General features: G+C 37.2%; 1 protein-coding gene across 3 annotated transcripts; it reads right to left on the bottom strand.

Annotated features, from left to right (window-relative positions):
• Window positions 1-599: 599 nt before the first annotated feature.
• On the bottom strand, window positions 600-7,426 carry CNBP (CCHC-type zinc finger nucleic acid binding protein). 3 transcript variants are annotated; one of them, XM_081950814.1, is made up of 5 exons: window positions 7,237-7,426; window positions 2,652-2,771; window positions 2,394-2,485; window positions 2,072-2,274; window positions 600-1,730 (listed from the first exon to the last, which is right to left on the bottom strand). In XM_081950814.1, exons 2-5 carry the CDS (start codon window positions 2,752-2,754, stop codon window positions 1,613-1,615), a joined length of 516 nt encoding a protein of 171 aa, XP_081806940.1. In that variant the 5' UTR covers window positions 2,755-2,771; window positions 7,237-7,426; the 3' UTR covers window positions 600-1,612. The 3 variants fall into 3 exon arrangements, with proteins under 3 accessions (XP_081806940.1, XP_081806942.1, XP_081806941.1); XM_081950816.1 differs by having other exon boundaries at window positions 2,072-2,270; window positions 2,393-2,485; window positions 7,237-7,425; XM_081950815.1 differs by lacking the exon at window positions 7,237-7,426 and adding an exon at window positions 7,046-7,070.
• Between the last annotated feature and the right edge of the window lie 8,755 nt (window positions 7,427-16,181).

Below are 16,181 nucleotides of genomic sequence, written 5' to 3'. Positions count from 1 at the left end.
CACATCTGCATCCTGGGGAAACAGATGATGGCAACCAAAGTTTTATAGAACATAAAATCATCTGAGTGAACTTCAACCTTTAGAACTGTTTATCTTAAGGCTCTGCAGACTCTCTTCCCAACAAAGACAGGGTTAACTCAACTCAATGTGTTTGTCAAATATCAAAAATTTTATGTCTATTAATGTCACAAATTAAGTTCTGATATTAAGAAACAGTACAGCTAGTTTAGTCAGTTCTAAAAGATTGATTTGTCACCTATGTAAAACAATAAATTATACAAATTATATGCTGCACCTATACTTTCAGTGTTATGCAGTGTTATTTTTTGTGACTGATAGCTTGTTTGATTTAAGTGAGTCAGGTACTGAAAAGCAGGGAAGAATATAAAGATACTTTCTATGTCCTCCTCAACAGTGTTATCTTTTCTATGATATCAGTATTCCTTCCACCACTCCACCAGTGTTAAAACTGCAAGCTTTAATCCTCCCAAATGCACTTTTTTGTCTAAATATTGTGAGCTGTAGTTTACTTTACTTACAGGAGTAAATAAGCACCCTAATTATATCACATTTGTCACCTGAGAAAAAAATGCAAATACTGCTTCTGAAGTGATATATTTAACAAATTCTACAGTTTAAATGATACAGGAATTAACTTTGTTTATACATTAGTAGTACAATAGTCAATTGTTCAGCATTTTCTACATTTATCTATGTAATATTATCATGTACCTGAAAAATAAACTCCAAACCAAAAAAAACTTCAGTCAAACTCCCCTTCCTCCTCCAGCTTTATTGATAGTTTAAAATTACATTTCTATATTCTAGGACTTCAATTGCTTTTACCATCTGACTTTAAAAACTGATTACAAGCAAATGAAACTCAACAATTGTCTAAGTGATATAGTATACAAAAATAACATCTTGATTTCTGTGAAAATGCAGTTCTTTTCAAGTCCTGAATAGCTCCAAATTGTGTATACTCAAGCACTGATGTTCTGGGTTTGATTTAGTTTGAAATATTTAATGTTTCCCATTCCCTTGTTACCTCGCATTAGACATTCATTTATTGTATTACAGTTACTTCAATTTCTCCCTCACTCTTGTGGCCATTAACAGGCATGTGCATTGTTTTGTTTATCCCACTTCGCTATATGCTTTTGGTAAGGCCTGATATAAATACTTGGGTGTTATAACTGTTACTGAGGTCAGACAATCCAAGGCCATTATTGTAATAGAATTAATTACTGTGGAAGTTCAGACACTTCCAGCATATTTCCTCCTGCATGCGATCACTTCCATGGAACCCAGGGAGGCTTTGCTGGTCTGACTTAACTCTTTCCACTCATCCATCCCTATTCACCAGTGGCACAGAAAGGGGGTTCTTTAACAAAGCATTATACATAACACCTCTACCAAACTAAACATAAACATTTTTTGTAGTTAAATGCAGAAAGTTGATTTTTCCACCCCTTTCTTCCTTTAACACGGCAAGTAAAGCTCACTGGCCTGGGAGTAGCCTCTATCTGCCAACCTTTGGCCAGTGAAGAGGATTCAGAGAAAAATAATACAACCATCAATCAGAAAAAGGAGGGGCGACAAAGGAAAACAGTTAAGCTGTAGCCTCAATTGTGCATTCCCGTGCAAGGTGTCCCGACTCCCCACAACGATAGCAGTTGACTTCACTAGTCTTGCTGCAGTTGATGGCTACATGGCCAGTTTCACCACACCTGAAATGAGACAAAACCAACATTAGCCTCATGAAATATACATGTACAGGAACCACTTGCAGCATTTCTGACAAAAGTAGTTTAAATCCTGTCAAGAGACAAAATGTCCCATACATCTGCAGTATTAACACATACTGAACATTAAAGTACAACATAGCAATTTTAGTATTCATAAAGTTCTGGGTAGAGATTACAATAAAGTATCCAAATTAAATTCATGGGATGCTTGCAGAAACAAGCAACTGAAAAAGCTCTTGCATATTAGTGTGTTAATCAGTCCTTTCGAGCTGAAATATTAGTATAGGATTAATGCCCATCTTAGTATCAAGACCAATTTTTACCTATAGCATTTGACTTTGGTGCAGTCCTTCTGGATGTGTCCAAATTCCCCACAAGAATAGCACTTTTGCTCATCTGCATGATCACAGTCACGAGCCAAGTGGCCAGGCTTGCCACAGTTGTAGCAGCACTGCTCTCGCTCTCTCTTGGGTTCCTTGCAGTCCTTAGCAATATGGCCACCTCTACCGCAGTTATAGCAGGCTTCCACAATAAGAAAAAGAATATAAACAAGACTATAAAACCTTGATAGCGCTGTGGGACATGTACTTAACCAAGTTTAACTGTTACAATGCATTTATTCTCCATTGTTTATTAATACTTACCATCCTCCTGAAGATCACAGTCCTTGGCAAGATGGCCAGACTCACCACAGCGGTAACAGATGTCTGGAAGTGATGATGACATAAATTGGAAGCCTGTTGAGAAAGACAATATTAGCAGTTCAATCAATTCAAATCCCTATAATAAGGCTACAATTCTACTTTACTGCTACTCAATCTTGCATACAGCAAAAAGGAAGAGAACAATTAAGGTAGATTTATGAATTCAAACTCATGAAAAAAATATTGTTAGGAAAGATACCTCTACCACGGCTTCGCATTCCACGGCCACGACCAATTCCGGTAGGGCATTCTCGAGCCCAATGGCCAGTACGCCCACACTTGAAGCACTCGTTACTGCTCATTGCTCCAATTAGCTTCTCTAAGCAAGAGAAAAACATTGATAAGAACAGTTTATTTGTGTAAAAATGCTTATTTTTGCCACATAGATTATGAGAATAATTAACACTACACATTTATGACAATATGTAAAACGTCAAGTGTCATCAATATGTAAAATGTCAAACAATGCTTAGTTAAAATCTGCAGATTAAAAATAAGGGATTGCAACAACTGCAATTGTTATTCAATTATCATTTAAAACTATTTTAAAACTGAGCTGTAAAGTTTCAATTCCCCCCTCCCTAGTATTTTCCTATTAACCATTTGTTATCTCAAATTACAGTTAAATATTCTACACATCCATAGTTTTAATGGGCTTTTAATCCACAATGCAACTTTCAAACGGGAAATGAATTGTATAGAATACACATACAAGCACATATAAGATATACTGACACATGCAATTCCAAAACATGTATTTCCCAAGATCTGGATGATCCCCAATCTGCTATTTTTAGAGGGGCCAGGAAGACCTGGTTCTTTATTCACGCCTTTGCTGGTAGTAAATGAGAGCTCTTGCTTCATTCCATCTGGCCTGTCATATCTGTCACACACACACACACACACACACACACCCTTCCGCTTCTACTGCAACAAAATTTGTATTTTTGCTTAATACAGTCCAGTATAAAATTGTGACATATACAATCTTACTGTTGATGTTCAGATCAAATAATCATCTCTGTGAATATTTAATTGTTCCCCGGAGTAGAAAAAAGCATACAGAATAACTACTGAAAAAAGCAGTATTTGGAAGAATATAACTCACTTCATATTTTTACTAAGATTTTCTAGGGAAGAACCATTTCCGTTTTCAAAAAATTGTGTCAGAAGACATATGCCCACCATTAAATAAAAAGCTTAAATACTTACATACTTATTTCATAGTTTTTAAAAGTCTTGTCTCAAATTGCATTGACTAACATTGATTCTATATTTCAGAGGTGTCAGTTTAACACGGTGCTGTACTACTATGATTTAAAGTAAATCAGACAGCAAGGACATGGATAGATAAAACAGGTGGAGGCCCACTTAAAAATAAATATAAAGAATGCTGGACTCTAAATTCTTCCCTTGAATATGACTCGTTGCAGTCTAAGCTTTGCAGTGACTTGAGACAGACTGGGAAAAACCACACTAAAAAAATCTGGTATTGCCACCTAAGCATCTTTTTAATCTTGAAAGATGACTACCAAAATCATATTTTTTAAAATATAATCTAAAGAGCAAGATGGTTTACAAGTATAACTGATCCAAAAATATTCCAGTTCCTACTTTCATAATTTCTAAATTACTAAATCTATAATAGCCATAGCAACAAATGTTAACAAATGAATACAAAATGGGTGTTTTGTCTATTTCTACCATCACAAACCTGAAATGTATTCAGATTTAAAAGAATGTTCTCGTTTAACTGGTTTGCCTCTCTAAGCCCCACAAATGGTTGATGAAACTAGCTATGTATCTTCTACAGTCAATTACTCAAAATACCAAACTGCAGGGCCTCCATATGAATAGGTACACATATCTTCACACTTTCATACTGTTCAAAGACCTTGATTTACTATTGTTATTTTACTTTAAGAATGCTTAAAGTAATCCCTACCCAAGTCCCACTTTTAGAGAGCGATTTTTTAGAATGAAGGTAAGATAAAGCTCTTTTTTACAGTCAACAGAAATAATGGATAAAAAAATGTTTGCAATCCATTTGACAGCTATCTAAAATAAAGCACAATCAATGATCTCTTCTGCATCTCTTCTTTGGTTACTACTACTGCCAATGTTCAACTCATCCTGTTCTTTTTATTTGCTGCTTCATTCTCATTTATTTTTTGGTTCCTAATTTTTCCTTACTTTCATTTAATCTAATTTCTTCCTTCAGGCTCATTGTTATACCAGTAATTATAATTATTTTCCAGTATAGATGCTCACTGGATCTGAAACAAGACCAGCTAAGAAAATACATACACATATACATCAATAACTATTAAATAAAAGTTTTCCTTGTGTTTTGGTATGAATTCTAAGTATGAAATTAAGATAATTTAGATGATAAATAAAAATCTCTGCTGTTTAGAAAACAAATAACATTCCCATATTGTAAACCCTTGACAATATATTAATAAACCCTTTTGTTTTTCTCCCTATTTCTACACATGTAATTTCTCCAAATAATATCTTTGTCTCAATTTCCAAACCATATTTTATTACCTTACCAATGAGCTGATTTGAGAGAAATCAGAAATATATATTTTGTAGACATTTACTTTGACTACTGATAGTACTTATATTAACTTTTGGGATTTTTTTACTGCTACTATACACAGCCAACCAAGAATATTTACACATTTTTCACAGTAGCAAACCAGCAATCCTTCCTCTCTGCATCTGAAACCTATGTCCTCACAATTCAGAGGATCTACAGATATACCCATGTATATCTATAACAATGTCCTAATCATTCTTTTGATGCATCAGTGATCTTCCTTACAAAAGGTATGTTGTTTTTCAAGATGATTGTTTCCAACAATTTTCACAGTAATGGCTATTAAAAATGCCAGCCCAGGTGAAACTGCACAAATCTGACAAATCAGGCAGGTTCTTCAAAGGTTTCCCAGGTAATTTTAACACTCAACAGTCATTCTTTCAAAATATACACAGAACTTGTTTGCTTTCAGTGCAAAGGCACAGCAATTGTTTTATACCACTTTTACATCAACACTGTACTGAGCAGGTGTAGTTATGGCCCTGTCAGTCTCCCTTATAAAGGACTTTGCTTGTTTTGCAGCAAGAAAAACAACTTGTCACAAGTTTACTAGGGAAACCAATGAAGCATTATAATTGCTACTAAAAATAATTCAATTTTTGTACAGTTTAACTTGCTAAGCCTGTAGGGCAACTTTTAGTATTGAGGATTTATTCAAATAACTGCACTAACTGCACATTAAGCATACATCAGAGCTGGTCACTTTATAATTAAATCATAATTAAAGAAGCAACAAATTATCCATCAATAACATATTTTGCCTCTTTCAAAGTGAAGCAGTAACATATGTTAGTTTCATATGTATAGGGAAAGTTAGCTTCATATGTATAGACGTTTTAGTTGATCCATTTTAAACGTCTTAAGGACTATTGTAATGTATGAGGGTGGGAGAGAATGCAATTTATGTTACTTCTATTATTTGCTTTATTAAAAAATCCCATATTTGCAAATTCATTGAATTCTCAAATGTTTAATTCTGTGACATTTTCTAGCATAAAGCTATTATAGCTAGCATACACAAGTATGCCATCATCTTGTTATCAAAGGATCTGCAGTCACTGCTAAACAGATAAACACCAGCTGTTTTTAGGCCAACATTAAATACTTTATCCAGTATTTAATTGGACATGATATTCTTACTACCACTGCCCAGTTGTGGCTATCTAGGTTCCTACATTAATTAATATTCCACTATCACTTCTATTTCAGACTTTATTATCTGATAATATTTTTGAAACCGATTAATCTTGACTCATCTAAATTTTTCTGCATTCTATTTGAAAGCCCTAACCAATCCAGGTTATATAGAATGCTACGACAAAATTCTTATCTCTGACCGATCCTACACTTAATTTTAGAATAGAGAACGTACCACCCAAATCATGCAAAAATCTCCCAAAATCTGCCTGCGGCCTGGACCTTAAAAAGGCGCAGCAGAGAGATACGAACCAAATGGGGCTGGATTGGAGACAAAGACGTTTAGGATCGAGAGACCCGTATTTCTTTCTCTCTCAGTAACATACCAATATCTATCGGCTCCAGAAAAGGACGAGGTGAGCTAAATGGGCTACTACACACGCCAACCCCGAACCATAATGCCCTGGGAAAACGCTGCTGAAAAATTAGGCAGGCAAACACGTGGAGGCCGCAGGTCACGTGGTGGCCGTGGCGCCACCAGAGCGCCAGCTTCCCCCCGACAAGCGAGTCCGAAAATCAAGCTTTGGATGCAGGCCTCAGCCTACCATGTTTTCCCACCTCGCTTTCTTTTCAAGTCACACGCACTATTATACCGCCGCAGGAGGAGGCCTCTCCTCCCAACGCGCACGCGGCCCGTAAAACTTCACATCCCGTCGCCCTTGACGCGCATACAGGCCCGGGCCGGGCGGGGGGATCCCAGTAGATAGGAGAGCCTTGCCGCGAGCGGGACTTGCCTGTTCCCTTTTCCCGCAACTCCAGGATGTCCCGCCACACGAGGAGCGATTACCTACCGCCGAGCCACAATGGGTCGTCGATATCCCGCGCTTACTTGGAAAGAAACGCGGGTTAAAGCTGGGCGCTTTTTTTTCCCCGCGCAGTAGGCCGGAACGAGCCAGCGCCCTCCTTCCCTCAACTCACTCCGCCCACAGAGGCCCCACTAACCGACGAACTCACTCGCAAACCATTCCGTCACTTCGGTTACCTTTCGCGGACTTTCGTTCCCGTCGACGGCTCGATCCGGAATGGCCGGCTGGGCTATAAAGGATTTCCCCCCTCCCGTCTTAATCCACGCGCGAGAGACGACCAGCCACCCGCTACCGTTGAGTCCCTGCTGGCTGCGCCACACGCGGTTTGCACACGACCCCACACACCCGCCCTGCCGATCTGCGCACGGCTCTATCCCGAGCGCGGGGCCAATGGCAACCCGCGAATGCCTTCGCGTAGGCCATCGACGACAGAGGTAGTACTGGCCAATCGGCACCGTGGAAAAGGGGGAGGTGTCCGCCTACCGGAATATCCTCCAGTACTTTTCGTCCCAAGGCGAGGGGAGGGGCTGTTACTGGTATAACGAAGACGGTAAGAAGGGAGTGGGGGAGGGAGTCCAACTAGCTTTCCCGCGCGCGGGTTATCGCGATACTTAGCGAGTGTCCGCGCGCCGCTTGTGAGGCGGTTGCTGCCGCCCTGTTGGCGCACCTGAGTCGGCAAAAACGACATTTGGCAGCGTTAGTGACGCGTACGGAGTAGGGTTTGCCGACGCGGTGTCAGTTGTGCTGCTTCATTCTTTTCACAACGTCCCCCATGTCTAAAACGCCTTCTTTTGTTTTATCATTTTACACTATTTTCAATATTAAGCACGTAATTGAAAGCTTCCGAACCCTGTGAAACTCAGGTCTGAATTAATCTGGAGAGGCTGCCTTGTTTGTCATGGAGAATCTCTTGGTATCAGGAAACAAAAAAATAAAATAAAATCCTGAGATGTGAAGCTGCGGAAAAAAGCTGTGACTGCGTCTCCCATTGCCCTTCAATAAAATTCCTGAAAAGCTTTTATTATATATTGTACTGTAGCTAGAGTTAAAAACTTTCTTGCAAAGAAAGATTCATATTCAAAGTAGCATCTTTCTCAAATGCAACTATAGTTTCTTAGAAAGGTGCAATATGAGGAAATGAATCATGAGGAACATTTGAGGCAGCGGTAGAAGGGTATAAAAGTCAACTTCAGCATAGTCAATTTTATGTTATAAAATGTTCTCAAATTTTAAATCAAAACATAATTTTAGTCCGGGTACACCAGCTCAATTGAAGACTGCTGTAATGCCTTGCATATTTTATATACTATAAATAGAGATGGCCTCATTTAAGTAGATGAGAAACCACAAACTGGATTAGGAACAGAAATCATTAAAAAGTGCACAGTACTTTTCAATACAATACAATACAATACAATACAATACAATACAATACAATACAATACAATACAATAGAGTTGGAAGGGACCTTGGGGGTCTTCTAGTCCAAGCCCCTGCCTAGGCAGGAAACCCTATGCCGTTTAATTTTTCTTAAAATTAAAGCTGATTTTGCAAAACATTTTTGTTAATGTTATTGTTTAATATCTTGATGTTTTGTTCATTATTTTAACATTTGTATATCATTCAAAAGTAGGAGTGAATTAATACAGAGGAAAATGACCCCTCTGATCAGGAATGAGCAAAAAGGCCCCCAAGATACACTTGGCCATTCTAGTCATTTATGATCAGTATTGTGAGAAATTTTAAGATATTTAATAAAAATATCTTTTATTCTTTATAGTGTTTCCATCAAAACATTAACAGAATCCACAATGGACTGAGAATCAGCGGTTCCACTAAATAATTGACAGTGAAACTGAAACTAAGTTAATCAAATAAAAATAGCAAATGGGAAATCTTTTACTTAAACTTCCTCAAACCCCAATATAAGTTACAGAGACCTAATCCACATATCAAAGGATAAAGTCTGTTAACACAAGTAGAGTTAATTAAATTGGGTCTCCCAGCAGAAATGCATGTTCACAAAAACATTGTAGATGACATATCTACATACACATACCCTTCAAGTATCACCCTAGAATAAGCATAGACACTTCCATATCCAGGACAAGCTCCCCTATAAAATTGTATCGCTGTACCTCATTTCTCTGCAGCTGCCCCTAAAGGCAAACTGTCCCAAAGGTACTTTTTCTTGGATGACTAAGAATCTCCATAGACATTTAATTAAAGGCAAAGTCTTCGCCTTTAGGAATAAATATTCTTTTTTCACAGCTGTCTGGATCTCTTTTATTCTTGCACAACCCTGACTCAAGTTGAAACCCCAAATTATTCTTCTGACAGTATTTACAAGGCTGCTGAGATAGTCCATGTTTGAGATAACACAGCTTGCAATTCCAAGGCTATATACATTAGTGCCCCTTAACCTTGAATGGGGCCCACACAGGCTTTCCAAAAGGTGTTACCACACCAATGTTTAATGTGACATTTTAAAATATCATATTAAGTGTATTTAATCAAATTTATGGGTTTAGCCCTACAACGTTTTGGAGTTTGGCTCATAGCATATCTTCAGAGGCCAATTATGGGCCCTTAACCCCAAATAAAATTATTAATTACTGATTTCTAGCTTTAAATATTTGACCATAACTTTGGACTCAGAAACTAAGCAGCAGATAGTGCAGATATTGATTATAGATAATATTGATCTGATAAATGAGAATACCAATACAAAAATACAAATACAATACAATACAATATTCTCCTTTGGTTTTGGTTTTGCTTTGCTTTGCTAGCCCTCTGCCAGCAAAACGGACCCCAGGAGGGCCTCATACGGTTTTCCCCCAGGCCTCATTTTCACTAACAAAGGCTTTGTGGGCCTTTGCTGTTTCCAGGGCGGCTCTGCGGGTCAGATCTAAGCACCCCGCAGGCCTTGAGTTTGACACTCTTGCAATAGGTTAATCGGGCTACAATAATTTAGAAAGTTTTGAGTGAATACTAAAAAAAGTGTAAATGTACAGTTCCAATTAATATTATGTTATTGTTAAATTCTGTTTAGTGATTAAGGTACACTCAGTGGTAGGCTGCTGCCGGTTCGGACTGGTTCATTCGAACCAGTAGTTCTGAGCATTGGTTGGCCCCACTCACCCACCCCGACGCTATCCGAGAACTGGTCCTAGATATCTCATTTTCTATATCCAGTCCTAGATATCTCACTTTCCAGCTCGCTCACCCCACCTGCAGCCAAGCTGATTTGCACACCTCTCTCATTCTACTAACCATGGCTGACCTATGCAGGAAGACGCCATCATCGAAAAAGCCTTGTTTTAGGTGTTGTGCCCGTGCAGAAGGTTCCTGCGCTCACATTTTTGGCAAACCGGTTGTTAAAGTATGTGCAGCCCTCCTCTGGTTACATTACTTTGTACTCATCCACAAGTACAGTAGTACTTTTGGTGTGAAGGTTAACATACATATTTAAATTAGCTACGGCACTTAAACTCATAGTTTCTGTCCCCCAAATGCTCTTTTTTATATGAGATACATTCACATCTTTAGTATGAAAATGAGGGTCTGATTAAATTTGATCAGCATGTGAATATTTTTCACCTTGCCTTCATTCAAAACCTAGTCCAGTTCTTCTGGACATTTCTCTTCAACAACACCAGCATACCCTCAATTTCCACCCTGGTAGATCTGAATGGTAGGTTTGGATTTATATACAAATAATAACTAAACTTTAAAGAATGACTAATTAACAACAATACGTCATGCCACACAGTAATTCAGAATAGGAACCAGATTTTGTGACAAATTCCAAAGTTAATTCTGCCTTCCTATTTATTTTGATACTACTCTTGCAAAACTAATAATTTGTGACATTTGATGTTTATGTAGCTATTCATCCAAGATTGTATATACCATACATTATCAATATGCCATTTGTTTTTTGCTATATAAATTAGAAAAATTATGTAGTGTTATATATTATATAAATGTAATAATTACATTCTGATTATTTTCAATATAGAAAGAATAGCCATAACAATGTTACCTGAGAGATGTTGCAGTAGAAAAGGTTGATGCTGCTCTAAAGATTAGTTACTAGAATTAGAAAGTGGTTTTTAAGTCAGAAATGACAGAATAAAGCACAGTAGAAGAGTGTGACATCATAATGCCAGAAGATCGTGCACAGAACTTTAAAAATTGCTTCTGGAATGCCCCTCGGATAGTAATTTAAGGCATAGTTATAATCCATAGTGAGAAAAATGGAATATGGAAAATGGAACTCGGTGATGGGAATCAAATAATTTAACAACTGGTTCTCTGCCTAATGATTTCTTCCAACAACCAGTTCTCCAAACTGCTCAGAAACTTAACAATCAGTTCTCTCGAAGTGGTGCGAACTGGCTGAATCCCACCACTTGTTGTATTAGCACACATTCAACCACTTACTCCATTAAAAGCACTTTCACAATTAACATGAAATATAACATGTCTTTTGTGATGACCTAATTACTACATATCACACACAATGGTATATATAATAAAACATGTTATTACCATAATATCCATTGTTGTATTCTCTATTATTGGCCAGCAGCTGCAGAAAACAGTGAAAGGAGAAAACGCTGACCTTCCTTTCTATATTGACTTCTAACTTGAAAGTAAAGTCAAACTATACATATTTTAGTAACTGTGGATATAAGTGCAATTCTGCTAGTTTGTAGAACATACCAAAAATACATGGGACTACTGTAATTCAAGTCTGTCAAATTTCAAATCTGTTTTGTGAGTGGATATTGCAGCTTTTAAGACTATTAAATATTTAGTAAATACATATTCATGTTTCTTTGCAAAATCTATGAAAGATGCTGCCTTATATCTTAAAATGAAGATGGAATCAATATTTAATTGGCTGGTAAATACATCTCTTTAATGCATCTGAAAGCAGGTAAAGATGGTTTCTACAGGAAAAAAACACAGCAATCTTTTATTTGTGTTCAAATAAATGTTTGTGTTCAGGCAGATTTTTAAGAGAACATCAAATGGCATTCCTCAGAAATTGAGGTAGGCCACGTTAATTCTACATTTAAAAATAGCATCATAATTGACACCTGCTCTTTAACAAGTTCCCCAAATAGTAAAATCAAAATAAAACATTTTATCTATAGGTATATGTACACCTATCTATATAAAATTGTTTAAGTAGAATATACAGTATAGATTTATTAATGTGGGTTACTTAGTACATAGACCTATTATAACTAAAATACTTAATATGCTTTCACATACAGTGTCCTAACAATAACCTTTCTTCCAATATAGGTTGAACTATGGAATCCTAGATGCTATCTTGAACTTGTTTGCTTGTTTGCAGGATAATTCAGCACCCCACAAGGTAATTTAATAATTGTAGTGAGTGTGGGATTTTTCCCTGTTTATATGCAGTTGCTTGCCCATTTTTCTCCTTATAGTTCCTTGATTAGGTTATTGTTTTGGTCTTGCTCATTTGCCTGATGTCAAGAAGGAGGGAGGCATTGTTTGAAATCAATGGGGAATTTGCACCGATCTGTTCTGGGTGATGCTCCGAATTATAAGGTACCTGCCAGCTTGGAAAAATAATATTTTCTCAGAAACATCATACTGTACTTTGAAAGTTTAGAAGATATGTGCCATGTCCTAGAAGCAAATGAATTTCTTTAAGAGACAATTAAGACACTTTATAGAACAAATATTATAAGAGCAAATGGGCTGAATCATCTTTATACTTTATACCTAAGAAAAGACTGAAGGAATTGGTATTTCATCTGAAAAGGAGAAACTGAAAATGAACATAGAAGCAGTCTGCAGATTTCTCAATGGTAAAGGATACATGTAAAGGGTAGAAAAAAGTTCACTGCGTTCAGAGAACAGGTCCTGTTCCAGCTAATTTAAGTAAAAGAGGTTTACTGTGACTGAATATTAAAGGAGTTTTTGTTCTTTTTCAACCCAATAGAATGTTAAGAAGAAATGATGTAAAAGGCCTTGGGATCTAGGGAAGAATTGGCTTTCCAAAGATGGAAGTCTTAAGGGATAGCTCTCAACTGGATAAACTCTGGATTTCCTGCACTAAGTAGGGGACTAGATTGAAGGTATACTTGGTCCTTTGCACTTCTATCATATCCAGATCTGCTGCTTCTTTTCTGATGATTTATTCAGTGAAGATGGAAAGCCACAAGCTTTTCATTGTGTAATTTATTCTGCTCTGATCTCCTTTATATAGTCCAGGAAAGAGATCTAATAATACTAAACTGCAGAGAATAACAGAGTAAGACAGTTGGAAGGGACCCTGAATATCTTCTAATCCAACTTCCTGCTCAAGTAGGAAACCCTATACCATTTCAGACAAATGGTTGTTCAAAAACATCCAATATTGGAGCACCCACTAGTTATGGAGGCAGGTCACTCCACTGATTAATTGTTCTGTCAGGAAATTTATCCTTAGTTCTCTCCTTGGTTAGTTTCCATCCATTGCTTCTTATTCTACCTTCAGGTACTATGGAGAAGTACCTTTTCTTTGTAGCAACCACTTAGATATTGACACATTGCTATCATTCACCCCAAGTCCTTTTCATTAAACTAGACATACCCAATTCCTGCAACCATTCTTTGTATGCTTTAGCCTCCAGTCCCTTAATCATCTTTGTTGCTCTTCTCTGCACTCTTCTAAAGCCTCCGCATCTTTTTTATATAATAGCAACCAAAACTGAATGCAATATTCCAAGCATGATCTTACCAAGGTATTATAAAGGGGTACTAATACTTCATGAGATCTTGATTCTATCTCTCTGTTAATGCAGTCTAGGACTGTGTTACCTTTTTTTTTTTACAGACGGGTAAGTTCATTACATACAGTGTACAGTTGCTGATACAGCTGATCATATTATGCAGGCTTGGAAGAGAACCTTAAGTTTTTCCTCCACCCTACAATTAAAATAATTCCTTATGACAATGATGCCATAACAGAAACTTTCTGTATCTTTCTTCATGACTTACAATTCTGTGAAATCATAGGAAGTGGGTGGATTCACCAAGAATGGGAATTTAGGTAGATTTCTTCTATGTTCTTCATAGAGCAGAAATGCTTCTCAGCTTTAGCTTTAAGGAGAATTAAAAGAATAAATTTACTATAACACATACCAGTAAATCTTATTGTCTCATATTGGATGAATATTTAATAAAAGTGACTTCAGAAAATTTAAATGCCAAACAATTTTGTTATTTATTCCAACTCTCACTTTCTTTGGTACTTGTTAGCTTTCCAATCTTAACTATATGGACTACAGTGCCAATAGCTGGATATGCTGGCAACATGTAGAACAAAATCTTAAACAAACATATATTTGTCAATAGAAGTTGTAATTACCTTGTTTTCTCAGAAGCTGTTATCACTGCACCTCTGTCTTATTCTTTTCTTACACCCAGTATTCAATTTCCCAACTCAGAAAAAAAATATTTCAAAAAACATATGAGCCCATAAAGCAAGGAGTAGGAAGTGGAAAGTAATCAAGTTACTACACCAAACTGTAGCTCCAGCCAAATGCCCCTTTTTATTGACTAAATTCTTTTCCATTCACTGGATGGCAGCAAAGGGCAATTTAGAAAGTTAATATAGTGATAGGAACTAACATCTGAGTTTTAAAAAAGAGAGAGGAGATTGTTAGGTTTCAGTACAATCACTCCAGGAATGTTGGCAATAATGGCTACAGTATACTGCTATGCTATGCTACATTATTATAGTGGAGATATGAATTTGGGGAGCAATTTGTAAGTAGATTACTAGTCAAACAGCTAGGATTATGAGACTAGAGGTTATAGCATCTGTGAAAAATAATGTAAAACCAAATGCTTCAAGCTTCTCAGCCTTACTAGGTAGATCAGATAGGGAACATGACCAAATGAGCTAATTCTACTTCATTATAAAGTTATGTTAACAGAATCTTGCAAGTATGAAAGTACTTTTGGCCCCTTTACAGCTCAATAAAAGTAGGGATGATCTCTTCTGAGCCTTTGCCCTGCCTACATTCCTGCTGTGGGCTAAACTGCCTTTTATCTGACTGTTCCCTTGCCTGGATCTGATTGCTCTGTCTCCCAAACTCACTCCCACATACCATTACATCAGCTGGGTTGAATCAGATTTGACAAATGTTAGAAATATAGAAAAGAGATTGATGACTGGGTTTCTCCTGCACAAGTACAAGCCACTGACAAATTTCTCAAGAATAGAAACACACAATGTTGTTATTTACCGGCATTCAGCCTACATGGAAGGCAATTTGTACCAGTCTTTTTTTTTTTGCTACACATCACAGGTGGCATTTTCTGACTTACACTGGCTCAAGTACTTACTGGACTTAATAATGTCACTGGAGGCAAATACCTCCACTCTAATTAGCTACTGCCTGCTAGGGGAAAATCTCCTCCTCCTGGGCATTGATTATTGCCTTATACTGCTGTATATTTTTTTACAAGTCCACCAGTAGATGTATGAGTGCCTCTTTTTAAAAACAAGTTCATTGTCCTGTCCCAGCACCCCCACACATAGACGTACACATACATGCCTACAGTTCAAAAGGATATAAACTATAATCAGACTATAATAGATTAATTATAGCAGTGGCAGGCAGGGTGTGCACACAGTTGCATAGACCGTCTCAAGCAAATTCCCATTAGGCAAGTTCAAAGCAGTGACAGAAGTGACATTGGCAAATCCGCAGCAGCCCTGGTCCAAAGAACAGTGTTTTCGCAAGCAGGAATTAAGACACAGTAGTTGTTCCCAATGAGGAATTTCTTACTAGCAGTGGTTAGTTAATTTAGTGTGTTGATTAGCCCTTAGGCCACATCAAAATGCAGAGTTCAAAACACAAAGGATTAATGAAATCATATAAAAACAATTTAAAATGAAATTGGACTAAAATATTCCAGCTGGGTGGAAGATGGCAAAGGTTGTCCCCATATACAAAAAAAGGAATACAATGGATACTAACATTTGTAGGCCCATCAGTCTGATTGACATTGTAGCAAAAATGTATGTTAGGTTCCTTTTGTTAGCAGTGGTTCTAAAATAGAGTCCCCACTTGATGCA

Source organism: Natrix helvetica, assembly GCF_964273705.1.
Source record: "Natrix helvetica genome assembly, chromosome: 1".
Classification (NCBI taxonomy): domain Eukaryota; kingdom Metazoa; phylum Chordata; class Lepidosauria; order Squamata; family Natricidae; genus Natrix; species Natrix helvetica.
This window is presented reverse-complemented; position numbering and strand designations above follow the sequence as displayed.

Excerpts from the sequence above, each read along its gene's own strand:
- CNBP (XM_081950814.1), bottom strand. The coding sequence starts at position 2,754 with ATGAGCAGTAACGAGTGCTTCAAGTGTGGGCGTACTGGCCATTGGGCT. Across the intron at positions 2,486-2,651 it reads AATGCGAAGCCGTGGTAGAG|GCTTCCAATTTATGTCATCA; the intron begins GTATCTTTCCTA and ends CTTTCTCAACAG. Across the intron at positions 2,275-2,393 it reads ACTGTGATCTTCAGGAGGAT|GAAGCCTGCTATAACTGCGG; the intron begins GGTAAGTATTAA and ends TTTCTTATTGTG.